General features: G+C 44.4%; 2 protein-coding genes across 10 annotated transcripts; one reads left to right on the top strand and one right to left on the bottom strand.

Annotated features, from left to right (window-relative positions):
- Positions 1-10,519: 10,519 nt before the first annotated feature.
- Positions 10,520-17,506, top strand: LOC127312330 (uncharacterized). 2 transcript variants are annotated; one of them, XR_007858264.2, is made up of 6 exons: positions 10,520-11,694; positions 11,990-12,500; positions 12,847-14,293; positions 14,410-14,476; positions 14,899-15,232; positions 17,147-17,506. XR_007858264.2 is itself a non-coding variant. In XM_051342863.2 (3 exons), the coding sequence occupies exons 1-3, from the start codon at positions 10,638-10,640 to the stop codon at positions 14,129-14,131; spliced, it is 2,853 nt and encodes a 950-aa protein (XP_051198823.1). In that variant the 5' UTR covers positions 10,520-10,637; the 3' UTR covers positions 14,132-14,700. The 2 variants fall into 2 exon arrangements, 1 of the variants encoding a protein (XP_051198823.1); XM_051342863.2 differs by lacking the exons at positions 14,899-15,232; positions 17,147-17,506 and having other exon boundaries at positions 12,847-14,700.
- Positions 17,490-26,261, bottom strand: LOC127312331 (F-box protein At5g49610). 8 transcript variants are annotated; one of them, XM_051342866.2, is made up of 4 exons: positions 24,929-26,261; positions 24,525-24,571; positions 22,544-22,879; positions 21,427-21,762 (listed from the first exon to the last, which is right to left on the bottom strand). In XM_051342866.2, exon 1 carries the CDS (start codon positions 26,088-26,090, stop codon positions 25,071-25,073), a length of 1,020 nt encoding a protein of 339 aa, XP_051198826.1. In that variant the 5' UTR covers positions 26,091-26,261; the 3' UTR covers positions 21,427-21,762; positions 22,544-22,879; positions 24,525-24,571; positions 24,929-25,070. The 8 variants fall into 8 exon arrangements, with proteins under 8 accessions (XP_051198830.1, XP_051198826.1, XP_051198825.1 ...); XM_051342867.2 differs by lacking the exon at positions 21,427-21,762 and adding an exon at positions 21,792-22,148; XM_071823160.1 differs by lacking the exon at positions 21,427-21,762 and adding an exon at positions 23,094-23,159 and having other exon boundaries at positions 22,480-22,879.
- Between the last annotated feature and the right edge of the window lie 347 nt (positions 26,262-26,608).

Raw genomic sequence — 26,608 nt, 5'->3', positions numbered from 1 at the left:
CTATTTTAGTGAGCTTTTGTTTGACTCATCGTACTAATTGTCCGGCGGGGGCGTGTCACATTTTTCTTTCCAGTGGAGATTTGGTGCACATGCGTATCAGTAGTCTGTTTTTTTTAAATAAAAAATCCTTTTTCTAAATTTAAAAAATCTGAAAATAAATCCACGTATAGGTAATGATACAACAACAACAACCAATCCTTTCAGTCTCAAACAAGTTGGGGTAGGCTAGAGTTGAAACCCATAAGATCTCGAAGCCAAGTCATGGTTCCGGAACGTGGATAGCTAACTTCCACGCACCCATGTCCATGGCTAAATCTTTGTCGATATTCCAAACCTTCAGGTCTCTCTTAACAGACTCCTCCCATATCAAGTTTGGTCTATCACGACCCCTCTTAACATTCTCAGCACGCTTTTTAGTCGTCCGCTATGTACTGGCGCTTTCGGAGGCCTCCGTTGGATATGTCCACACCATCGGAGACGATGTTGGATCAGCTTCTCTTCAATCGGCGTTACCCCAACTCTCTCCCGTATATCGTCATTTCGTACCCAATCCTTTCTTGTGTGGCCACATATCCATCTCAACATGAGCATCTCTGCTACACTTAACTGTTGGATATGTCATCTCTTCGTTGGCCAACACTCCGCGCCATACAACATCGCAGGTCGGATAGCTATCCTATAAAACCTGCATTTTAGCTTGTAATGTCCCAAGTTTAGACACGATCGAGGGGTAGATTTTAGAAAGGGATGTGCACTGCATCATAAATTCTGGGGAAATTTCGCGCTTTTAAAAGAAAACTGCATCGAAGGGGGACAAGTTTCTCTCTCGACACCTTACAGGGTTAGGGTTTCGAGAGTGCGACAAACTTGCATCTCACTTAACTAATTTAGGGTTTTGAGAAGAGAGGAGAGTAGTGCATTACAACTTAAGTTGCATGATTGAATTACAAACTTGTGTTTGAATTTCAAATTCAAACATCAAATGAATATCTCATAATTCAAAATTGAGGTAATTCATTAAACAAAATATAAATAATCAAGAATATAAATAATACAACTATTATACAAAGCTCATTAAAGAAAATTGAAACTTTATTGATAATCACACAAGATACATTGTTATTTACAATATTCAGAAATGAATTAAGAAATATTACAACACATTACAAGAATTGACTAAATGGAAAAAGAAAAAGAAAGAAAAATACAATTACATGATCTATCCTAAACTACATTAGATGATCATCATGGAGATCTTGCTCAAGATGATCTTGATCTTCATTTGGAGCACCACATTGTTTCCTGCACACAAGCAAAGGTTATGCCAAGTGGCAAAGCCACTTGGCAGGTTAGTAAGAAAATTGAAATGAGAGGATATGACCATGATCAGCCGAGCTGATCCATCCACTGGACCAAGTACCAACCAGCACACACATAGGCAGCTCACAAGCTGGTGTGCATGTCTCACATCACACAAGCCCGGGAGAGTCACCAACAAGGACCATGCCTTGTTGTCGACCAGAGAAGGAAGGGCAGGGCATACAAAAGCTTTTCACGGCCAAACCCTAACCATTCATCGACAAGGAGCAGCTGTGTAAGAACACCAAGAACACAAGAACATCAAGAACAGGAAGAACAGCCACTGCTGTTCAACCTACTCAAACAGCCACAGAAATTAATCAAGCACCACAAGCTGGCAAGGAGGAGCAGGGCAAGCAAACCAAACCACCATAAGCAATCCTCTACACCAACAACTTAATCTAGGAGCTGGAGTGAGGTATACTCAAATCCATGAGCAAACATCAGTTTTGCTCATAACACCAGCATGTGCATCACACACAAGTCAGAGGGTATGATTACCCTATGTGCATCATCATTTGGTGTAAACCATTTGATGCTGGCAAAATAGGGAATAAGCCAGAAGAAATTAACCCTAGGGAAGAATTGGTCAAGCCCAGTGTATCATCACTGAGGCCAACCAAAGAATCCAGCAAGGGATTGATTCACAGCTAGCCTAGCCCAACTCACCTAGCAACACATGGATCACTAAACCATCAGATATGAAGACAAATCATTGTCTATTTGATTTCAACATCAAAAACTACTGGCAATCCAACAAAAGGATCACCCAGAGAGCATCTAGTAAGTCACAACAAGCCAACAAGAGGGGAGCTACCCTAAGGCAGTATATGATTACTGCTAGGGTCACCTCAACCACTGAAACAGCCCAAATCACCAAGCCTTGCACAATTATCATCACCCAGATGGGTTCAAAAGGAGGGCTAGGGTACACAACCAAGTGTTGGCATCCATCTAGCCCTGAGGCACAGCTAATTGGATGATCACAACTGCAAGCAGTTCACATCATTTATCCATTCAACAAAGCAAGTCAACACAGATAAATGAATTACACAAGTAATTGATGCACCAGAACCTTGCTGATGATCCAATGGATCATTGCAAGCATCAACAGATGCTTGAGCAAGCACCATCACACACCAGGACAAGCCTGTGTGACACACACAACACAGATGGAGCAGCAGTGAGGCACAGGAACAACACATTAGCTTTCACAAGCAACTGATGATCACATGATCATCAGAAGCTTGCTAGAGCATGCTACAGCATGCTAGGATCAATTCTAGTATCAATACATGGACCAGATAATTAAATCAACCATATAACTTGAACAATTGCATCACCGATAAGTAAATAAAGGCAGTACAATTATATCCAGAAGCACTCCATCAAGGGATGGAGCTGCCAAGTCAACAGCTAGGCTCAAATGAGCATGTCCATGAATTTAAGCACAAGATATAGCACACCAGGAGCACTGGCACTTGCAAAAATGCAAGGATCATGTATTATGATCAAGCCAGGGGCAAGAAATGGCACACACAGTAGAGGCAGGGTACTTAGAGCAACATCTGGAGCCACATGGCAATGCCATGAGCACCACAACATGCTCATGAGCATGGGCAGCAGCTGCACAGCAACATAACAAGCATAGCTGGCACTTGCAAATGCAAGTATTGTAAGCAGCAGCAAGCCAGAGATACTTAAACAGATGGCCTACACATTTATCCAAACCAGTGCCACAACTAGAGTAATCAAGCAAGGAATGAAGCAGGCAGTAGCATAGACAGTAGTAAGGAAGGAACAACACAGTAGCTAGGAACCATGGCAACAACACAGCAGCACATCAGCAGCATACGCCTAGCAGTAGCAAGCATAGCAGCAGAACACAGCAGCTTGTCAAGCCCAAGCATGGCGCAGAGCACATCGGCATGGCCAACATCTCCATGAGGGGAAGCAGGCCAGTAGCCAGAGCTAGACGAAGAGGAGGAGGAGAGAAAGGAGGAGAACGGGGGCACTAACCCGGAGCAGCACCACAGCGTCACTGTGGCGGCACAGCCTGGCCACGGCAGCGCCAAGCCATGGCCAAGCCAGGCGGTCGCCGAAGCGCAGAAGCTCCTGCGCAACCACGGCGAGGCCCACGGCCGCGCCACGACACGGCACCAGGAACGTCGGCGGCGACGAGATCGCCGCGAATCACCACGGCCGTGTCGCAGAGGCGTTGGGGGCGAGCGGTGGCGGCGAGGAAACACAGATCGGCGCGGACTGATCGGTGCGCCGTCGTGCGACCGTTCGATTGCGACCGATCTTGCCGGCGGGGATGGCCGGTGGCGGTCGGAGTAATTCGGCGACGGCGCAGGCGACCACGGTGTCGCGAGAGAGAGAGAGAGGAGAGCTAGGGTTCGCGAGAGAGAAGAGGAAGGGGACGGGTACGTCCGACCGAGCCGGACGTGCGGCTCGGGTTAGGGTTAACCCGCTGGGCCACCCTGACAAGTGGGCCCAGGGGCATTATAGACTTTTCACAATTCCAATTAAAACAGAAACTTTGAAAATGCATAGAAAATGATAAATTGCTCTAAAAAATAATTAAAAATATGAAAACCACTCATGGTAAAATTCTCTATCATAATAAAATATGAAAAGGGATTTTTGAAGACAAACAAGATTAAGTCCAAATTTGATGATTAAAATAATCATTTAAATCACACCTTATATTTTCAATAATGAAAATAAGTCCATAAATGCTTTTGGACTTTAAAAACACCTTGACAACATTTCAAGGTTGTATTTTACCCTAAACAGAGTATCCCTAAATCATTCTTAGTATTAACCTCTCACATGAAATGATAAAAACACCGGAAGGGGCCGGGGAACAACCCTAAAAGCTGAATCATGCATAATTGCTTCTTTAACCATTGCCCTTATCGGACAATGATGCTATTTTTCAGCAACAGAGGACAAGGGTCAGTCCACACCATCCAACTGCAACAATTTGCAGTGTTCAGGCAAGTTCATCGCTTGCTCATATCATTTGAGTATTTTTACTAAATTAGTTGCAAAGTACTATGTTTATCACTATTGCATAAAAAAGCAAAACCACTATTTTCATAACTATGAATATGACTATGTGGTGGGCAATGGAACCATGGATTGAGTGGATATGGTGGAGGTTCCATTGCAAGGGTTTATATACATCTAGGATTAAACAACAAATGTCGTCCAGTGATTCTTGTGCCGTAATACCCGTGTTAACCATAAGATATGGAGTGGGACGGAATAGTCAATCGTATTTCCACCTCTTGTACATCAACGGACGCGCTTTACCGTAGACACTTGTATTCCAAGGGGGCAAGCGGTAGGCTGGGGAAGCCTTAAGTCCCCACGGTAGAGACCGTAGTTACACTTGTCGCCCGAGGATCAGGTTGTAGGGTGGGGGTCCCAGCAAAGTCCCCACGGTATTGCGGTCTATGAGGGGTTGCATCTACCGGCGAAGGAGTTTGGTTCGATCCCAGACTGTCGTCGTGGTCGGGGTCCATCCTTAATTGGTATAAGAGGACCGGCGAGGACCCAGGGTCGGGGATGCAACAAAGGGTGGGTGTATGAGGTAGCGGAGGAATATGATTGGCTATGACCTTATACCGGGCCTCACACCGAAGGAAGTGTGGACGGGAAAGCTGCCCGGTTGGCACCAAGGTTAAGATCTCTTATGGGTAAAGCAACACACCTCTGCAGAGTGTAATGAATCGTGACCTGTCACTCCCTATTCCGGGATTTGGAACTGTGAACGCTGCCGGAAAGGAACTCCATGAAGTTCTAGTAAACCGGTGAAGGCTGACGGATATAGTTCTTTGAAATAAAAGCAACCTCTTGAAGAAATGTTTATCAAAACCTGCATTGGTATTAGACTTTCTGGTCTAATATCGTAGCTAGTGCATTAAACACCTCTTTCCTATAATGAACTTGTTGAGTACGCTCGTACTCATACCACTCTTAAATCCCCTGCTTAGATTGTCTGAATCGACTGGAGGAGGACAACAACGACCCTGAAGGAGCCGAAATCATCGGCTATGAAGAACCAGACCTCTCTGGAGGTGTTGAAGGTGTAGACTACCTCATAGTCTACGGAACCGGGGAGGGTTCCGGAGGAGAGCAAGCTTAGACCGACCGAGTAGTAGTAGTAGTAATCGAGCAGTACGAACTCTTAGTACTTAACTGCTCGAGGAGAATAAATGTATAACCTAGTGTTGCCTGCCAAAACCCACCGGCGAGCAGCGACGGGCAACACGGAGAGCCAGGAGGCTCCCAGGACTGCTGGTGGGCCCTGGTCCCTCGGGCGACGGCCCGCAATGCTCCGGCACGCGTCCTAGCTGGTGCAAGGGCGTGCCACCTGACCTATACCTGGTCAGGAAGGTGATGGATTGCTTCGATTAATTTCCTGCATGGCAGACACGTAAACATTAAATACGAGCCTCGATCGGCTCTCAGGCATCCTGTAAATCGGCTCAAGGAGCCGATCCACCCATGATTCGTATTGGATCTACGATAACATGGTGGTCCTGCTTGATCAATACTAAGTTAAAACGATCTACGACGATTTAGGGTTTTCACCACATAACCGGAACGTCTTACGCGTAATTGAGCCTGGCAGATACGAAAGATAACAGAAAACTAGCCCTAGCAAAAGGCCTAAAAACCAACATAGGGTTGATTCCCGGAACATCTCTCCTAGGATCAGCAAACCGTACCTTCGCACTACTGGATCATCCAATCCGTTTGCAAGGCCTAACCATATGGATATCAAACTAATCCTTGAAGAACAAGGAACAACCATAACAGATCGAATCTACTAAATAAAGACTAAGCAAGATGCTACCCTTACACCTAAGATAGGTGCAAAGGCAGCTAGATATCTAGGGGTAGCATAGCTAAGCGATTACATCAAGAAAGTATCGATGCTAACCCTAACACACCTATGATAACAATGTTGCTCGCCATCAACAAGGCTTCAGTACGAGCAACACATAAACAACGAATAAACTTGATGCTGCTTAGATCGCAAGATGCGATCTAGGCAGCATGGCGCTTACCCGGAAGAAACCCTCGAAACAAGGGGTGGCGATGCGCCTAGATTGGCTTGTTGCGAACGTGATCGTCTTCTTTTCTCAATAACCCTAGGTACATATTTATAGTCCGTGGACTTTCTATTTTAGGAATAAACCTAACTGTATACGAGCTAAACTCTATCTCTTAATTCTATATCTACCGTAATGTACATATACACGGGCGATCTGGCCCAAACTCTCGTACAAGGCTGATTCATAAATATTTTACGTACACATCCTCCAAGCCCATCTCAATCGCGGCCCATCTCCGGACTTGGTTAAAATCTGGCGATAACACCTAGTAAGACTCTTATATTGTAAGTTAAGTTGGGTTCGCCTCGAACCCAGGAGTATCCCTCTTAGGACCCAAGAGGAGCTCCGAGATGATATGTACATGTTGCTTGTAATAATAAATGAATGAGTTATGGACCTGCTATGTTCTGTTGTACTACTCTGAGGGATGTAATATTTGCGGATTGGTACTTTGTGAATGTTATATCAACGACTGGCATACTACAACATGCAGTGGTATGCAGGGTCACCACATAGCTTTTGTGGCACTCTCTTGTCACAGAGTACGCCAGAAGCTTGGCGCCACTTCATCCAACCAGCCTTGATTCGGTGGTCCACATCTTCATCGATATCGACGTATAGGTAATGATGTATTCCACAAATGTGTAAAATATGAATTTCAAATACTTTATATCCTGAACTACACGAAAAATAACAAAAATGTAGATCTGAGTAGTACTCTTTCCAACCCAAAATGTAAGAGCATCCCAGCCGTTTGGGCTTCCCACGCCCAAATCCGGCGCTATTTAGTGCCGGATGGATGAAAGTTTTGGCCCGGGGAGCCCATTTTTTCCAGCGGCGAGCCCAGGACGGATGTAAAGGTTTTGACAAAATACGACGAATTCAGACAAAAATGGGTGAAACTCATTCAAACATAAGCGAAATTTAATGGCATTTAACATATATGGGCGTGTTAGTACATAAATAGACCGAATTCGTACATATATTTGAATTCGGCGTTAGGCAAACTAAAACTTAAACTAAAAGCGGCCTCCTACATGCCGAAATGGTGGTAGAACGTCGTGTAGTCGCCGCCGTCGCCGTCGTCGCTCGAGCTGGCGGCGTCCTGGGGCGGCGCCGCCTCGTACCAGCGGCTCGAACCCTGGCCAGGGTGGTCGCCGGCGCGTGGCGGCGTCGGCCGGTACATGTCGTCGTCGCTGATCTCCTCGAGCTTGATCAGCTCGACGGGCTTGGGCGCGACGTTCGTTGGCGCGGACGGTGCGGCGGTGTGGATGGCGCGTTGTCGCGCCGCAGCCAGGTCCATCAGCCGCCGCTGCTGCTCCGCCTCCTGGCGCTCCCAGTCCCGCCTGGACCACTCCAGTGCGGCGTCCATGGGGAGGTTGTTGTCGGTGGGCACAAGGTCCGTGAGCGACCTGGCGATCGCCTCCGCCACGGCGGCGTCCTCCGCGCGCTTCGCCTCCTCCTCGGCGAGCTTGTTGGCGGCGTTGTTGGAGGCGTCCGCGGCGGCCTCCTTCTTCGATGACTTCCTCTTCCGCCCGCGCTGCGGAGAGGAAGGCTGGTCGCGGATGACGAGGGCGCCGCCGCTGCGCCCTCTAGTCAGCGGTGGCGATGCTGGTTCCTTCTTGACAGTCGAAGGAGACGCCCACTCCTTCTTGACGGTGGCCGGCGTAGACCCGCCGGACCTGGACGCCGATCTCGAGCCAGAGGAGGAGGAGGACGGAGTCATCCTCCTCGGCATCCAGGAACTACCGTGCCGGCGCGACACGGTAGCCGCCACCGGCGACGGCATCCCCAGGACGGGGGAGTTCCCGTCCTCGATGTGCGCGAGCACATTCTCGAGGGTCCGGCCAGGCGCGCTCCACCATCGGCGGCGGCCGACGGCGTTGTTCCTTGCCGGAGGAGGAGGAGGGCCGTCGTACGCGGCGAGTTCGCGTTCGTACCTGCGTCGAAAGAACGTTGTCCATGCTTCATAGTTGTCGGGGAAGAAGCGTGGATCCGCGCGCTGCTCGTCACTGAGCCTCGTCGATAGCCGCTTCGAGTGCGCCCCGACCCATTGGCGGCGGCGGGATCGGCACGCCGCCTGCGCTCAGCCTCCATCCTCCTGGCGCGCGGAAGTCCGGCGGCGCCGGGTAGCCCGCCATGTGGAGGAGCCGCCCTCCCATTGGTGGAGAAAGCGGCGGCCGAAACCATTGTTGGCCGCGCCGTCGTTCGCCATTGCTGTCGCCGTGGGTTCGTGCGAGATCGGGGAAGATTTGGGGAAGGTGAGCGAGGTGAATGCGGGGCAGACGCGGTTGATCGGCGATAAATAGAGGTACATGCGCGTGCTACCGAGGCGACGGCATTAACTTGCCACGTGGAAGCTACGCGTTGGCGAAATAGTGACCGGCGGCAGGCTTTTACAGCGCGCGGAAGACGATGCGATGAGGACGACAATCGGTGTCTCTCGCCGGCAAGTTGGGGCCACCAGACGCACGGGAAGTTTCCTCGACGTTTCGCGTGTTTTTGTTTCGTCCGGAGTCCCCGAGCGCTCCCCGGGGGGGGGGGGGGGGGGGGCGGGGATGGCCTAGGCTCTCCGGACGGATGAAAGGCCCAATCCGGACGTAAACGAGGAACTGGGGGCGCGACTGGGCCGTTTTCGTCCATCCGGATGCAAAAAGGCGTCCTGGAGGCCTCGGACGAGTGGGGATGCTCTAAGGCATCTACTGCCTCTATCTCAAAGCTTAAAATTTATATATATTTTTTTAAAAATCAAACTAAGTAAAGTTTGATCAAATCTTTAGAGAAATTTATCAACAAGTATAATATTTTGTAGATACCATACAAAAATTATTTTATTATCTATTAAATGATATAGATTTTGTATTTTGCATGTTATGATTTTTTGGTAAAAGTTCAGTTTAACTTGATATAGTTTGATTTTCTAAAAAAAATATAAAACTTGAACTTTGGGATAGAGGTAGTAAGATTTAGTCAAAAATAAATCTACATACAAGCGATGATGTATTTCACAAACATGTAAAATATGAATTTTGAAGTCTTTATATTCTAGACTACATAAAAATAATAAAAGTGTATATTTGAGTGATACTCTTTCCATAGGTATCTACTGCCTCCGTTTCAAAGCTTAAGGTTTATATTTTTTAAAGTCAATTCATTAGAAAAATCTATCAACAAGTATAATATTTTGTAGATATCATACAAAAATATATTTCACTATCTATCTAGATAGATATTGATTTTCTATTATGAATGTTATGGATTTTTGTTAAAAGCTCAGTAAAACTTGACATAGTTTGACTTTCTAAAAATAATATAAACCTTAAGCTTTGAGATGGAGGTAGCAAGATTTAGTCAAAATCAACATATTATAAGTTTGACCAAATTTGTACGTAAAAATATAAACATTCACAATACCAAATCAATATCAATAGATTCACCTGAAAGTGTAGTTTCTTAATATGTTCATTTGATATTGTAGATATTCATATTTTTTTCATATAAGCTTGGTCGAATTTAGAAGATGTTAACTTTTAGCTAAAGCTTAGACGGCTTACATTTTAGGACGGATGGAGTGCATTTTTAAATCTCTAAAACATATCAGATTTTATCATTTTTTTAAGCCTATAAATAAAAAAACCGGTTGAGATTTTGCATGATTGTGGATGTATCACTGACAATGTATAGAATTATTTTTAGATTTTTTGGTAACTTTGTAAAGATGCTTTTTGATTTTTTTTTCTTAAATAGTGGGAGCACTGGAGCTCGGGAGTCAAAAGCCCTTTCTGCATTTCTTATTTCCTTCTCTTTTTCTTTTTTGAGCAGACCTTTTCATTTTCTTTAGGAAAGCTGGTCTCGCACGAAAAAGTCCGGCCAGTTTAGAGCAATCTAGCTTAACTTACACGTAACTTGTAGAAACGTTGGGCCATATGAGAAACATAGTTATGAAACGTGGCCCAGTGAAGCCCAAAAAGAAGGAACGAGGCCCAAGAAGGGAGCATTACCGTCATCGTCATTTTTTTTTTATTCGTCTCCAAATCTAATCCATCTCGGGTCCTCTTCTTCTCCTCCTCTTGGCGACGGAAGCCAAACCCTAGCAAGCTCACCTCAGCACCACCGCCGCCCGCCGTCGCCGATCTCCTCCGCACCATGGCGGCGCCGAAGCCCATCTGGGTGCGCCAGGCCGAGGAGGCCAAGCTCAAGTCCGAGGCCGACACCACCGCCGCCGCCAAGGCCGCCTTCGACGCCACCTTCCGCGCCCTCTCCGCATCCGCCCACGCCGACCAGCCGCCCCAGGACCTCGAGCCCTCCTCCTCCTCCCCCGCCCACCCCGCCTCCTTCCCCGCCCTCCGCGCCGCCTCCGCCAACTCCGACTCCGACTCCGACGACGACGACCGTCCCCGCGCCCCGCCGGGTCCCGTCGACCCCGCCAAGTCCTCCGCCGCCGGCCCCGGCATCGCCGGCGGCTCCGCGGCCGCGCCGGCCACCTTCACCGTCGTCGGCAAGGACCGCGACGGGCGCCGGGTCACCTCCGGCGGCGCCAGCGTGCGCGTCCGCGTCCGCCCCGCGGACAACTCCGACAACTCCGACCTCGAGGGCGCCGTCAGGGACAACGCCGACGGCTCCTACGCCGTCACCTACGTCGTCCCCAGGCGCGGCAACTACATGGTCCACGTCGACCTCGACGGCGCGCCCATCATGGGCAGCCCCTTCCCCGTCTTCTTCAGCGCCGCCTCCACCACCACCACCACCGCGTCCCCGTACCCCACGGCCACCACAACCTTCCCCACCACCTCCTCCGCGTACCCCAACATGGTCAACCAGACCATGCCCAACATGCCCAACTACGCCGGCTCCTTAACCTCCGGCCCCTTCCCCAGCATGATCGGCCTCTTCCCCGGCTCCTCCACAGGCTCGTCCGGCGGGGTCACCCTGCCTGGCGTTGGCGCCTCGCTGGGGGAGATTTGTCGGGAGCACATCAATGGCAAGTGCACCAAGGGGGCCGACTGCAGGTTCAGCCACCCACCGCAGCAGCTGCTCATGTCAGTCATGGCTGCCCAAACGTCTGTCAGCACGCTGGGCCACGCTCCCATGGCGCCATCCGCCGCAGCCATGGCGGCGGCGCAGGCCATCATGGCTGCCCAGGCACTTCAGGCGCATGCTGCTAAGATGCAAGCTGATGCCAAGGCTGCAGCGCAGGCTCCAGGTAATACCTGACATTTTTTAACGAATTCACATCATGTGCCAAATCAATAATCTAGACATGTTTGATTGCAAGCCTTTCAATGCTATTCCTATAATAACTTAAGGTGTTTAATTTGCATTCTATTCCTCGGCCTGTCAGCCATGTTTGGTTACAAGGTTTTAACACCGTTTTGTAAAGCTTAGCATTATGTTGCCTTGAAATTTAGCGAAGATGTCATGCTCTTCTGAATTGGTACATGCACTTAAGACATTGTTTTCCTAGTCATGTTGCTCACATGAATGATGCATCCTTGTAGGTCCGACGGAAGCTGAGAAAGCCGAGACTCTGAAGAGAACTGTTCAGATTAGCAACCTGAGCCCACTGCTTACTGTGGAGCATCTCAAGCAGATGTTTGGGTACGTCGGCAAAGTTGTTGACTGTACAATTGCAGACTCGAAACATACTGCTTATGTGGAGTACACCAAACCGGAAGAAGCAACCGCAGCGTTGGCGCTCGGTAACGTGGATGTTGGTGGTCGCCCGTTGAATGTTGAGATGGCTAAGTCTCTTCCTCAAAAGGCTACTTTGGCAAATAGCAATTTGCCTCTGATGATGCAGCAAGCTGTTCAGTTGCAACAGATGCAGTTCCAGCAGGCACTGATGATGCAGACGGCATTGGCAGCTCAGCAGACCGCTTCACGTGCAGCTACTATGAAAAATGCCACTGAAGCAGCAGCAGCACGGGCTGCTGAAATAAGCAGGAAGCTGAAGGCAGAGGGCTTTGGTGGGGAAACTGTGGAAGAAAAGGAGGCCAAAGAGAAGTCAAGGTAATGTTTGACTCTTTGGGTATTGCATGAATTCTTGTCATCTCCTTTGGTATAATTTCGTAACAGATAGATCTGTCCTGTTTTCTTGTCTACTTACCCATTACGAGGAGATTAGAAGCACATTATTCTTACCTGGATGGTTCTTTCAATTATTGGTTGTGTGGAAGGGATTTGGAACTTGTCATTAGCAATACATGCTCTATTTTTTAATAGATAGAAGCACACTCTTTATTGGAAGAGATAGCTCTAGTTACAGATGACGTTGTTTTGTTATTGGGCATCTGTACTTTTTGTGGAGCATGTGAAATTGCAGGAGTCCTGACCAGTTTATTATTTAATTTTACAGATCGCTCTCACCCCCTTCTCGTAGGTCCAAATCTCGGTCAAGATCACCTATCAAGTACCATTGGAGTAGGCGGGATCGCTCTTACTCTCCACCAGTTAGACGCTCCCGGGAGCACCGATCACGATCTCCATCAAGATCTCACCACTACTCAAAGTATGGGAGTGACCGGTCATATAGGGACGATAGGGACAAGTATAGCAGGTCTGGGAGAAGAGAGGGTGATCGATCCCGTGATCATTATTCATCTAGTTCAAGGAGGAACAGAAGTAGAAGTATAAGCCCGAGGTATAAGAAGTCATCGAGAGCTGATTCTCGGTCACCGAAGCGGCAAAGGGAAGAAAGTTTAAGCCCATTGAAATCAAGAAGGTCAGGTCGTGCTGATTCAAGGTCACCGAGGCGTCATAAAGGAAGCAAATCATCACCAACACGTGATGAGCGTTCTTCTCGTCGTAGCAGGCATTCAAGATCCAGGTCACAAGAGAGAAAGCATCGTAGCAGTGAGAAGAAGGACGTAAAAAAATCTGAGACGCAGGATGACAAAAAGAGATCTAGCAGATCTAGTAGAGGTGGAAAAGATGAACGGTCTGTAAAGGACCCAGTGGACGATAAGAATGTGGATACTTCTGTTGTTGCTCATAAAAGGAGTTCATCTGTATCTGAAGATGAAATGCTGACCAGTGATAATGGTAATCACAAAAAACCTAGGCATGATGCTGCCCTGGAGTATGACAAGAGGAAGAATGAGGACAGTATTGAGGATGGTGCTGGGATGACTGGAGATAAAATTGTTGTGGACAGAAAATACAGAGAAGACGAATCAAAACATTCTACTAGGGATAAAAGCTCTCGTCATTTGTCTTCACGGTCCCATAGAAGCTCAAGACGTTCCGGGGAAAAACACCATAGGGATGGTACTGACCAGCATGAATTGAAGAGATCAGAAGAGGGTGCTAGAGCTAAGAAAGACAGTAGTTCTCTTGATGATCCCTTTTCTTCGGATAAAAAGAAAGTCCATAAGGAGAGCTCTCCTGATAGAAAGCTTAATCAGTCGAAAGCTGGTTCAGATTCTGAAGGCATCAATCATGACACTGAAGTTAGGCTGCGGAATGCTTTACTAGAAAAGGCAAATCTGGTTATCCAGGAGGACCTACAGTTTGCTGATGAAACTGGTGTGTCGTCTACAGATAAATGCTCAGCAGATGTTCCATTGCCTGCATCCGTGTCCAACATTAACGGGCAACATGGACCTGAAGGAGATGGTGCTTTAGGGGAGTCTGCCATATGATGTTAAGCAGAGTGTTCACCTGAGTCTGCTCAACCAATGGATGCATAGCGCTGAACTAGTGTTTGTTACCTCCTTTCTGATTTAGGAGTTTTATTTGCAGGATATGGAGATCTCAGGAGAGCTTCAGTCTGGACCAGAGTGTTCGTCTGATCTATAAAAAATGTATTCCTCATTATACTTAATTGATGGAGATTAACTCCTAAATGTAACACTGGAGACTGTAAGGTTATTTAGTACAGCGAGGTCAAAACCAACCAACCATATACTTGTCGTTGCAGGCTTGTGGAGAGTTGGAGCTGATTCTGCGGTGAAGATTGAAGGCAGTGCGCACTTATCCATACTCAAGTAAAGTCCATTATAAAGGCTATATAAACAACTTATCTCTAGGCTATGCTACGTTTCCGTGGGCATGCTTTGGCTTGTGCAATCGTCCGAAGATGTTTTTCTGCATACTGTAAACCTTTTCTGATATAGTTTGCATCAAGTACTCTGTTTTTTGTTGCGTTCATGTGTACCTTGTATCAGTAATGATCTGATGATCCAATAATTGATCGCTATGTTACAAATAAGTTCACTAATTGTTTACTTCTTCTGATGAATGTAGAGAATTGCCCTGTATAATTTATTTGTTACCTTGTTTGCTGCTCAATTCTCACCAAGTACGCATAAAATGTAAATGTATGTGTTTATGTCATGGCATTCACTATTTTCTTTTTTCCTTTTCCTTTTCTTTTTCCCTTTCCTTTTTTCCCTTTCCTGAGTAACAGGGTCTGCTCGAGAAGCCAGTAACTGACTGGTGTGTGAGGCAATTGTTGAGAAAGTCCAAGCATTTTCTCGAGGGATGTTCCCTTGATAGTTCCAGAGATAAGCAGCATGCCTTCAGATATATAGCATTCCTTATGTCTTCTTTTGGCTGTTCTTTTCTGAGGCACTGTCTCTGCAAAGAGCAATTTTGCTACTCAGTTACTATTTACCTGCTGTGATGGGTGTTGTGATTGGAAAAATATGTGCAGGTTTTATGAAAGGTGATTGCAGTTGGAGCATGCTTTGAGCGGATTGTGAGCCATGCTAGCTTTAGAAGCTGCTTTGTGTGTAGAAGAGGTAAGGGTTTATGCTGGTTAGGGTTAACATCAGGCATATTTATTCATGCCCAGAAATCCAGCTTTGCTGCTTCCACCATATATTTTCCTGTTCCATTCGACCGGGTTCTTGATAGAGATATTTGTTTTTGCGGCAGAAATATGTCATTATTCGAGCAAGTTATTATAGTAGCAGTTTCCTAGTTTTATCTCTTAGTACCTTTTTTTTACCCTTCTGTTTGCTTGTCTTGACTATTTATTGGATTCTGAATTAATGGACATAGCAAGTTTGTTGTCTCAGGAGTCAGGACTAGTGTCAGGTGCTTGGTAGATTGTAGTTTTGGTGTCACTGGACTGTCGAGTTCGATTAGAGTAGACTAGACTAAACTAGAAGATGACAAGTTGAGCAAATTAAACACTACTGATGAGTTAATGTGGCTGTTTGGATTTATTGGATCAATATCGTACTTCGGGTTCTTGATAGAAACTTGTGTTCATATTTACGGCAGACATGTGGACATGCATTCTTGGACAAGTCGTAGTGTGCTGGCATGTCAGTTTCCTAGTTTTATCTCCTTCAAGTAGCTGTTTTTTTGCCTTTCTCCTCTTTCATTGGCTTGTCTTCACCAGGATGATGACTTGACAATTGAAATAGGCAACTTTGTCCCAGATTGCTATAAGTTCCTCCTAGCTGCTAGGTCATCTTTTCGGTGTCACTGGTAGATGAAGTTCGACTAGAGTAGCAGATGGCAGGCTGAGTAAATTAAAGACGATTTACCTGGGAGACACTTGGTTATAGATGCATCAGTAGTAACAGATCTGGGTGACATGTATCACAGTTCACAGGCTATCTGGCCTGCACCTACATATGGATCAATATTTCCTGAGACGGCAGTGTAGCAATGTTCTCTAGACTGTCACGTTGACATCAGCTAAGGATCAACAAGTAGGCACATTTTGCATATAACTACCTCCTACTCCCTCCGCCCCATAGTATATTGGTTATAATAACATCTTATATTATGGGCCAGAGGGAATTATTTAGTTTGTCTCAGATTGTGACAAGTGTTTGATAGATTGTATTTTAAGTGTTACTGGTTGGTCAAGTTCAACTAGAGTAACAGGTAACATGTACAAATTAAACAGTGTACCAGTAGTAACATTCTGGTGAGATGTAGGTGACCAGTACTGTTAATGTGTATCCCATTGACATCAGCCTAGAATCAACCGATCGTACTAACATATACTGTTAAAGGGTAGCAGGGCACATTACATATAACTAACGAATTTGGACCTAGCGAAAAGGACTCTAAGCCTTCGCGCAAACAAGCAAAGTAGAAGCAAGACGAGGAAGCGGAGCTGTCGTAGAAGCAGTAGCTTCCCCCGACAATATACAATACAACAGTAGCGACCATGAATCAAAAAGCCCCTAGTTTAACGAGTTCGCTGCTTTTCCCAGGCCGGAGAAGGGCAACTACTTATTGATTGATCGCCTTTCTTTGATATGTGTTCAATTTAGTACAATACATACTAGTTGATATTATTTATTTTACCAAATTTGCAAACCTAGTAAAGACTCTTTAGTAGTAAGTTTTTGTTGACTGCCAAGTAACCCTGACCAAATAACACGGACGAATTAGTGGAGCTCATGCTGGACCATCTTATTGAATCCAACTATATATGGTAAACCCTATGTTCCAAATTATAAAACATTTTGGTAGGCAATTTTAGCCTACTGAAACAACTTATAAATTGGGATGGAGGTAGTATTTTTACACGGTGGATCCGATTGATGCGTGCGCCCTTATGAATGTTTTTTTTTTCACGCTGTTTAAATATGCATGTGTGCTTTTGTATCGTATATCTTATATATATTTTATATGCAACGCGAGGTGTGTGTGTGGTTGATATTATAAATTTCTGAAATGTTAAGCAGGTTAACTATGCGAGGAGGAACAAAAGTTTACCAGTATTGCCACAAGAAGGGCACATTGGGTGATCAAATTTCAAGTAGACAGTGTACTTGGCCTCATAAAAGAAGTCTGTCACAAGATTTGACACCAATCTGGGGATATGTCTCTTTCCAAGTGAAAATAAAATAATTTACAGCCACTTGTGCCCAACTTGTGGGACACACTTTTATCTGTGTTTTCACATGGAACAAGAAACACACATTACAAATTTTCTTTGTTCAGATAGAAAAACAATTGTCTGCCACTAATTCCTCATACCACCAGGTCTGGATTGGAGTAAATATCTTCCATCCAAAAATAAGTAACTCAACTTTTTATAGATACATGTCTGCAGCGTGATCTGCTCATCAGATTTCTGAAAACATCTCACTTCATCTGAGGCTTTAGACAAACAGGTGAAAAATATGTGCACCATAATCTGCTCACATAAAAGAGTTGGATTGGATTCAGATGATAAAACAAATGAGCTCGTTAAACAGTTGGATTTTTGCTATCATGTCTGAATATGTTGTGTACGCTCTAATTAGTTTGTTCAACCTATGGATATTAAATTTTGCCCCATCCTTGATTCCTGTAACAAGAATAACCATGTAGAGCCTGATTTTCAAAAAATATCAAAAATGTGATTTCAAAGATGCAATAGATTTTGAAATAAATCATGAACGTACATATTACTTTGATACTTGTGCAAATTTTTCAAGAAAAAATGCAGTTGTATGTGGTCTATACAAAAAAAGAGAAAATAGAACTTTGTGTTTTTTCAAAAAAAAAAATCCTCCGGTCCTTAGTGTTGGACACTTTGTCTCACATAAGTTACAAACTTGACATGCACTTACCTATATACATTCTCTACATATATGATTATGCTGTATTTTTCTGATTTTATTTATTGTTTTTCTGAATTTACTATTCATAGAGTCCACACACACACCATGTCCACCAAATCCGCGCCGTGTAGAGCCCTCCTTTTATGTCCTCACTAACCTCCTTCTACCTAGTGCATTGGTGAGACTTTGAAGTGCCAACTTTAATTGATTGTTAGGGGTGCAGCAACCAATAATAGTTAACCTGGTTGACCTCCCTTTCTGAACTCCTGGAGTACTACATAGGCAACTCTGGATAGACAAATCCCCTTTGTAACCAAGTACCTCCTCTCCTATGCAAGCAGTATATAACCTGCTTAAGTACTGAGACTAGTAGCAATGGGAAATATCGTACACTAGTATCATGCATATGATACTAGTTTATAATACTATCCCCACAATGCATAGTATTATAAGATAATATCGTAGTATCATTATATTTAATATTTTGTAGAATCTCAATGCAAATTTGTATGTATGATATGTTTGCCATTAAGTTTCTAGTTTTATGTGCTATGATATGGTATCATATTAGGACAGTCCCAACGCTCCATCCTGTATCGTATCTAAAAGCTCCACTCCAGACTTTTTGCTTAGGTGTAGTGCTAATTAAGATGAGAGAGGAAAAGATCGTACTCCCTCCATCCCAGTTCATAGGACGTACGCGTATCTCTAGATCGTAAATTTGATAATGATTATTTAAGATATTTATTACAAAATATATATCATTAAAAAATTTAGATATTCTACTTTCTAATGATATAATTTTTATGTTATACAATTGATACTATGTTGACCAAATTGATGATCTAGGGATACGTGCAAGTCCGATAACTGGAACGGAGAGAGTATCTTGTTTTCGATACTTCACAGCCCCGAGGATAATTAACTTCCCATCCAATCCGGTTGTTCTCTCCTCTGGCTTTTCCTTCCGTGGCCTGCTAGTGCAGTTAATATTTTGATCCACATCATACGGACCATTGTGGAGCTTCTATCTAATTTTACATGCAGTGAGGTGGAGAGGCTTAGATATGCTTGTATCGTATATGCATTGTGACTGCTCTTATGATACCATTCTCATCTCTCACCTCAATTGGTACGTCACATTAGATTTTTGCCAACATGACATGCATGATACTACTTATGATACTTTTATTGTGGCTAGTCTGATATATACTCCCCCGATTCTGATTTAGTCTAGATTCTAGAAAAAATGAGACAAATTAGTAGTGCATTTATTAGTACTACTTAGATATTTGAACAACCAATCGAAGCTAAAATGTAGAACCACCTCCTTTCAGTGTTGTTGTTGACTAAAAGCTAGAATGTAAAATCTTTCAGAACAGACTATTTCAGAACGAAGGGAGTACATGGTATGTTGTCTGATAGAAACATCAATGTTTTAAAGATTTGCTTTGGTTGAAAATAGCACCTATGAAGGAGGCAATGCAGGTGGCAGCAGATCGCGAGGCTAAGGTGTAGGAGGCAACATACAAAGAAGGATGCTCATATTTTCAAATTATGGGAGTGGTGTTTTAGAACATGGGAGCATATGCTCCCTCTATTTTAAAATGCATCTTACATATATTTTGAATTTTTTAAAAATTAAAACCAAAAATTTGCATGTAAATCTTCTCGTACTACACGCTTACAAAGTTATTTCATAAAAAATCGACCTATCATGTGACGTGTGTAAAAAAGATAAAACTCAGTGCTAAAAATATTGCTTTTCACAAGATAAGTTTTCTTTTTTTTTATATACACCACACAAAATATTGCTTTTTCGTGAAACTTGACGAACGAACATATATTATAAAGATGTACATGTAAAAAAATTTGTTAAAAATTTTCGACATTTCAAAATATGATTTTTTGGTAGAGGGTGCATACGCACCCGGGAGCCGAATTGATTTTCCGCAAATTGTATTGTTTAGAACAAGTAGTTTAAGTTATGTTTGCACGATGTAGATGTATGTAGTTTGATTGTATTATTTGAAATAGTTGTAAGCAATGTTTGAAGCTTGTAGTTTTATCCATGGTTTTAAATAGGCGGCTATAGCCTGTGCTATAGCCTTTCAGGAGACCTGCCGCTGCGGCTATGCCCTTTGTAGGCTAAATGAGAAAAAACCGCTAATAGCCTTCTATAGCCTAATTTAGCTCATGTTTAGCCTCTAATTTAGCCACTAAACCTCATGTATTTTGAATTTATCTTCTCTTTCATTTTTTATTTCTTGTTTTCCGAATTTGCGTTCAGTATAATTAGATAAAACTTGTGAGTTGAATATCTGAATACTTATTTGCCTTGAATAGTTAAATAAGTTGTATCACGAATCGTATTTGAGTCATAGTTTTTCTCTTCTTTTGGTAAGATATGACAAAAATATTTCAAAATTTTGAAAAAAAAGCTAAATGAAATAGCCCGCTATTTTAAACTATGGTTTTATATATGCTGTTTGCAACACTAGAGAGATAGAGATGAGCACATAAACAAACTAGGGAGTTTTTTTATTAAGGAATCCGGTGAAGATGAACACATATGGCTACCAAAAGTATTTTCGCAAGACTGGCGAGGAGGCTCCGGACTCGTATATTTGTACATGGTCAGGGGAGCGGGAGGAGAAAGGCCTGGGGCTGCGGCGCCAGGGATACTCATAGGCTTGCGGCTAGCCTCGCGATCGTGCGGCAGCAAGCTGGCAACATGCCGTTCTGAGCTCATATGGCGGGACTAGCAGGCTGGCACTTACGGTCATCCGCTGCTCGATGGATTACGTGTTAAGCAATGCATGTTCAGAATCCGAAGCTTGGACCTTCTGTGTGAGGTGGGGAATCACAAATGTTTTAGTACGTGTTTGTCATTTTCAATGGATGTTTCAAGTTTGCAATTAGTAAAACCTAAAGCCGGTTGGGAAGGGAAAAAGTGTCTTTAGCACATGAGCACCAGTGCTGTGCTATAAAATCATATTATTTGAATTTTAAAAAAAATTAAAATTAAATACCTATATACATATAAACATTCCGAAGATACGGTAGAAATTTTGGTGAAAATATGTTATATTTTGAGCTATACAAAAAAGATAAATTTCTGACAAATATACATCCCTATACGTAGACATAAATTTGTTTTTTTTCCCTGTAGCTCGAAATACAATGCAAATTTTACCGAAATTTCTCACGAGTATTCAGAACATATATATGTATTCATGGAATAAATATGATAATTTTTTGAAACACAGATACATAATTTTTTTAATATTTAAAAAACTGAGAGCACTGGTGCTCATGTGCACCAAATGCTCACTCGTTGGGAAGGTTGATCCTGATAATATACTTCCCTTCGGTGTAGCGTGCACCCAGCAACTTGCTCAAAAGGTAATCAACTCTTGAGAGACTCTGGGCATATTTCTGCTCCTAAGCTTAATTCAGATGTACGCAAAACATGGGGCAGTATCCACGTACTTTATTTAAGTGAAGCTAACAATTCTTATATATACTCATGTTGTACTGCTAGCACATTGCTAACTTAGAGAGCCACACTGATGACCGATGGTAACCGAATTCACTAACAAGTTCACACGGGGGCAGAGCATAAACCTCAAACAGAAGTGCATAAACACGGCAGGCGAAGAACAAACGGTCAGTACACCGTCTCACAACTGTCTTTAAACTAGGTTATTATAACTGGAAAGAGTCGTGATTAGGTGGCACTCTGCCAAGGCCTGTAACCATTGCAGAAAGCCAGTGTTAGTAAATTTTGATATATGAATCAATTTAAACTTCAATTAAACTGAAATACATGTAAATTCAGGATGTATTGCCGAGGTTAGCTTAAAACCCACACACACTAGGCCTGTTCCAAATTGAAATGACTGTATTCTGTCCCTACAACTAAACTAAAATACTCCCTCCGATCCGGAAAGAGTGACGGAAATACGTTTTTGCAAATTAAACCTCCTGTTTGTATTCTTGTCAACCTGCACTCCCTCTTATTATTAACTGGTAAGATGCATGCACAAGCGCGGTGGTGGCTGAAGCCTGTCTGCATGTCGCTGTCACGGTGGTTGCGGCCTGGTCCATCTAGAGTTTACATTTTAGAAGTACTTAACTGCAAAACGGTAATTGAACCAGTCATCCGACACTTTTTTGGGATCAGAGGGAGTAATATGTATTCAAGCTTCGAAAGATAATTGAAACACGGGATGCATGTACTGCACAGCAGCCTAATAACACAAGAGTAGTAATATAATCAACCGACCACTCACTGAACTTTCAAACTTCAGAATGGTATATATCAATCGAACACAGTAGAGCTGTTCCAAATTGAAATGATTGTATTCTATCCATAACCGAACTAAACAAATATGTATTTAAATTTCAAAAGAGAGTAGAAACACAAGATGCATGTAGTGCACAGCAGCCTCAGAACACCAGAGTAATGATATAATCGAGCAACCTCACTAAACTATCAACTTTCAAGAACTGTCCCCACTCCCCACTCACCTCTATAAAAGAAACGGCTATCCTCTTTCCACATATTAGGGATAAAAGCCATATATGTCCATCAAGTGTCCTACATCTCATGGTTCCTCTTTCCGAATATTATCAAATGCTGATGGCTTTCATGTTCATAAGGCCTGCAATTATGGGTGACAGAAAGAGAGATCACACCGGCACGGTTATTGCCAGCGAATGTAGAAGCAAAACTGAATGTTGATGGTTCGTATGCACATGATGGATCTGCAGGCATCGGAATGGTCTTACGAGACCACACCGGCACGGTTATCATTTCGGCCTGTCTGACAGCTTCTCCACTGCACCAATGCTACGGATGTGGAGCTGTCAGCGATGGAATGAAAAAAATCATGGAATTAGACTTTTCAGAGGTCTTGGAGCTAATAAAACTAGGAACTCCAAACACTTAAGATATGTGGCTCGAGTGCGGGAGTACAGGGAGAGTCTAGGGTAAGGGAGATGAGCTTTACTAAGATTCTATGTGACATGAATAGGGTGAGTAATGACTTAGCAAGATGGGTAGAATTCAGGAACATACTGATGTGCGGCTACGGGATTTCCCCCTGGAAATCACCGAAGACGTCTCAGATGATTGTAGTTCTGTCTGAAAACTGATATATAATCACATTTCCCCGCAAAAGAATATGAACGATTAAACGACAGGAAAATTAATAGTAACAAAACTTTCAGACATGGTTTCAGCAACTATTTGACGTAGCCAAGAGCTATTCTAACACTCTTCTCAGAAAACAGGAATACATATATAAATTACTAGTTCTTACCGGACGCAAATTTGGTGCACATGTGCACCAGTGCTCCCGGTTTTGAAAATACTTAAAAATTATACTTTTGTGTTTCAAAAAATCATCAAATTTATTACATAAATACATAAACATGTCATGAATAGTTGTGCGAAGTTTCGGTTGAAATTGCGTTGTATTTTGAGCTACAGTAAAAAACAAATTTGTGGTTGTGTATAGAGGCATATATTTGTCAGAAATTTGTCTTTTTTATATATCTTAAAATACAACATATTTTTCTCCAAAGTTTCTACCGTACCTTCGGAATGTTTATATGTATGTGCTTATTTAATTTCAAATTTTTTAAAATCCAAAAAATATGATTTTCAAAACTCAGGAGCACTGGTGCTCATGTGCCAAAAGCACTTTCCGGTTCTTACCGCACAAAAGAATTTGCGATAATACTTTGGCATAAATGTGAGAAGTATCTCCAAGCGCAAATAATTGTGTAACATGCTTCAGAAGAAGTGAACCGAGGCATAGCCCGGTGGTTGGGATGGGCTGATGCATCCCCGCCCGCCCAAGTTCGAATCTCCGTATTCGCAATTTGGTGTTGTGCACACAATCACTTCTAGTAAAAAAGCAGCATATATAAAATGTCTCCTACAGGCATGAAGCCGAACAGGAGGCATCTGTGTTCACTAGTGGTAAACAATGATCAGAGTGAAAAATTGGAAAATCCCAACTCCATCAGAATTCAATAATCTTGTCACCACATAACGAGATGCATATAAACAGGTTAAATTTAACAGCACAGTATATTATTTTAGGGGCGTGAAAATATACATTTTTCGTATCACATACAGTTGTATGAATATTCCCATGATGCAAAGTATAAACCATCACAGCAAGTATCCAATGCTATGCCTTTTCTTGAGGTATAACACACAAGATCTAATGTGATCTGTCAGATGTGATTTGCATGAATAAGACTTGAGCAATTTGTTGAGATGGAGAGAACCAACGAATAATTAGTTCTATTTGCCACTAAAAAAAACGTCTATCCATGTAGCCATCAAGTGTCCCCAAAATAACAGAATAGCTCATTTGTAATGCTGACATAGTAGTATACTATTCCCAAATTTTGAGAAAAACATTTCAATTCTTTAGAAGGAAGCTTTACTCACTGCTGGAGAAAAAAGGTTGATGACAAGGTTTGAAATACTTACATGTACGGATTGCTTCAGTTACTTGAGTAAGAGATTCCTTTTTCCACCTACCAAGAAAATATATTGGCTTAATTAGAGAGATGCATCTAACGAATTAGGTAACTAAAAGTCAACAAATAATTAAGATTAGCCAAGGTAAAATTAGGAAGAAGATGTAGATACTAAGGAATATATCATAGCGACTTAATTAATCATCAAATAATGCAGGCAGAAAAGGCACAAAAAACTTCTCCAGATGTGCATTTTAGTACTATATACAAGGATGCACAGAAATCTATCGGCAAATGCAATAGATCATCAATAAAGCCCATGTGTTCACCAAGGTTGCTTCGTATTATGTTCTGTAAACAGCGCAAAAACTCACATAAGTAGGGAAACAAGATTACCAAGAATGAGCACTGTACCTAGTAGCCCTAGCAGAAAATACGGCGTTTCCCAGGAACCTCGTCGTGGAAAGAATACATGGCGGATAAGGCTTTCTTTGAAGAGATGTTTAGCATTGCATGGATCACACGATTCCCATTTGAATTCCCCGAGCCCCTTGCCCTAGCTGTCGCAGTGAAACATGCGGTTGAACAAGAAGAGCAGCATATCTCCCTTCTCTGATACAACGGTATAGCTCGAGCTGCTGTCGAAACTGCCATACAATCTGCCCACCCTTGGAACTTTAACATGGTACCTGAGCGACCAGACCTCTTTGTCGTAGTCCAGCAGCACCCAGATCTTCAGCACCACGCTGTTTAGGCAGCTGATGCGAAGCGTACCGTCGATCTCGTGCAGATAAGGATCCCAATCATCATCGAAAAAGGGAGAGCGCATCGGCCTGAACGACTCGCCCACCGTGTCGAAGACAACCATGCTGCTGCGCTTCCGGCCTTGGAGCGAGTGAAGGCAGCTGTGTAGAAGCACTGGTGGATGAGAACTGCTAGGGTTCATCCCTTCGAGGAAAAGCTGGTTCAGAGGGGCGGAGGCTATAGGCAGTCCGATGCATCTCGGCTCCTCCGAGGAGCCCACGGTGAGGACGTGGTACACGGGGCTGTCGCCCTTGAACCTCTGCTTCCAGTAGAGGATGCGGTACTCCTCGCCGGACGGGTACATCCCTGCGACATGGGCACCGACGAGAGCTGGCAGCGAAGCCCACTGACCCGTAGCTGGGTTGCTGATTTGGAAGCGACGAGTAGAGACGGATAGCAGGATAAGGCCGTGGCAGGAAGCGTGGAGCACCACGCGGCCATCCCTGCGATCGCGGAAGCCGAGGACCGGCCGGCGGCGCTCGGCCGGGACTAGCCGGTGGTCGAAGGCGTCGACCACTTTGTCGAAGTAGCCCTGCTCGTCACGGTCTTTGGCGCTGAAGGAGACGAGGGGGAGCGACGGTTGGTGCTGGTGGTGGGCGAGGAGGAAATCGGCGGCGGAGGTGAGGCGGCGCCAGGATTGACAGGCCGCGCGGCAGCGCAGGAGCTCCCTCGCCGGCAGGCGGACGAGGATCTCCCACACCACAACCTCCTCCGGCAGGATGCGGGCGGCGGAGGGGGCGCTGATGCTGCACGCCCCTGCGACTCCCGCCATGGTCTCTCAGTTGAGCGCTAGCAACGTGACTCGAGCTGCATCACGCCATCGACGGTGGCTCGCCGGCCGACGGCGAAGGCCACTAGGGAAATGGAGATTGGGGATTTCTTTTTGCCTCGTCCGTCCCAAGCGAATATTTTCCCCATTCCCACAATTACGGAAGTAAAAAACCTAGCGCATCTAAAGGTATAATTGATGCCTCCATAGGGGGCCTCACAACGCTCAGCGCACGTGAGCCGTCCGATCTTTATAGTGGTTGTCACACTTTAAATCTCGTCCGTCTATTCTGGAAGCAACGACACTTCCTGATTGGCTGTGGAGCACCTTACCGCTAGAGAAAGCCATGCAACATCCGTGTCCTACCCGCCTCTGGTTGCATCTGGGTCCCATGGCTGGCCCGGTCCACGCATCAGTGTCTACGGGTCGTTTTCAGTTTGGGCTCGCTGGCGCCGGCCGTGGAAAATATCTCTCCACGCGGGGTAGATCGGGCCTTTCCTCGCCAATCGCCGCGCGTGCTC

This window comes from Lolium perenne, chromosome 7 (assembly GCF_019359855.2).
Source record: "Lolium perenne isolate Kyuss_39 chromosome 7, Kyuss_2.0, whole genome shotgun sequence".
Classification (NCBI taxonomy): domain Eukaryota; kingdom Viridiplantae; phylum Streptophyta; class Magnoliopsida; order Poales; family Poaceae; genus Lolium; species Lolium perenne.
The sequence above is the reverse complement of the archived record's forward strand: the minus strand, read 5'-3'. Positions and strand labels throughout refer to the sequence as shown.

Coding starts and splice junctions, on each gene's coding strand:
- LOC127312331 (XM_051342870.2), bottom strand. CDS start 26,090: ATGGCGGGAGTCGCAGGGGCGTGCAGCATCAGCGCCCCCTCCGCCGCC.
- LOC127312330 (XM_051342863.2), top strand. CDS start 10,638: ATGGCGGCGCCGAAGCCCATCTGGGTGCGCCAGGCCGAGGAGGCCAAG. Junction 11,695..11,989: donor GGCTGCAGCGCAGGCTCCAG/GTAATACCTGAC, acceptor GCATCCTTGTAG/GTCCGACGGAAGCTGAGAAA. Junction 12,501..12,846: donor GAGGCCAAAGAGAAGTCAAG/GTAATGTTTGAC, acceptor TTAATTTTACAG/ATCGCTCTCACCCCCTTCTC.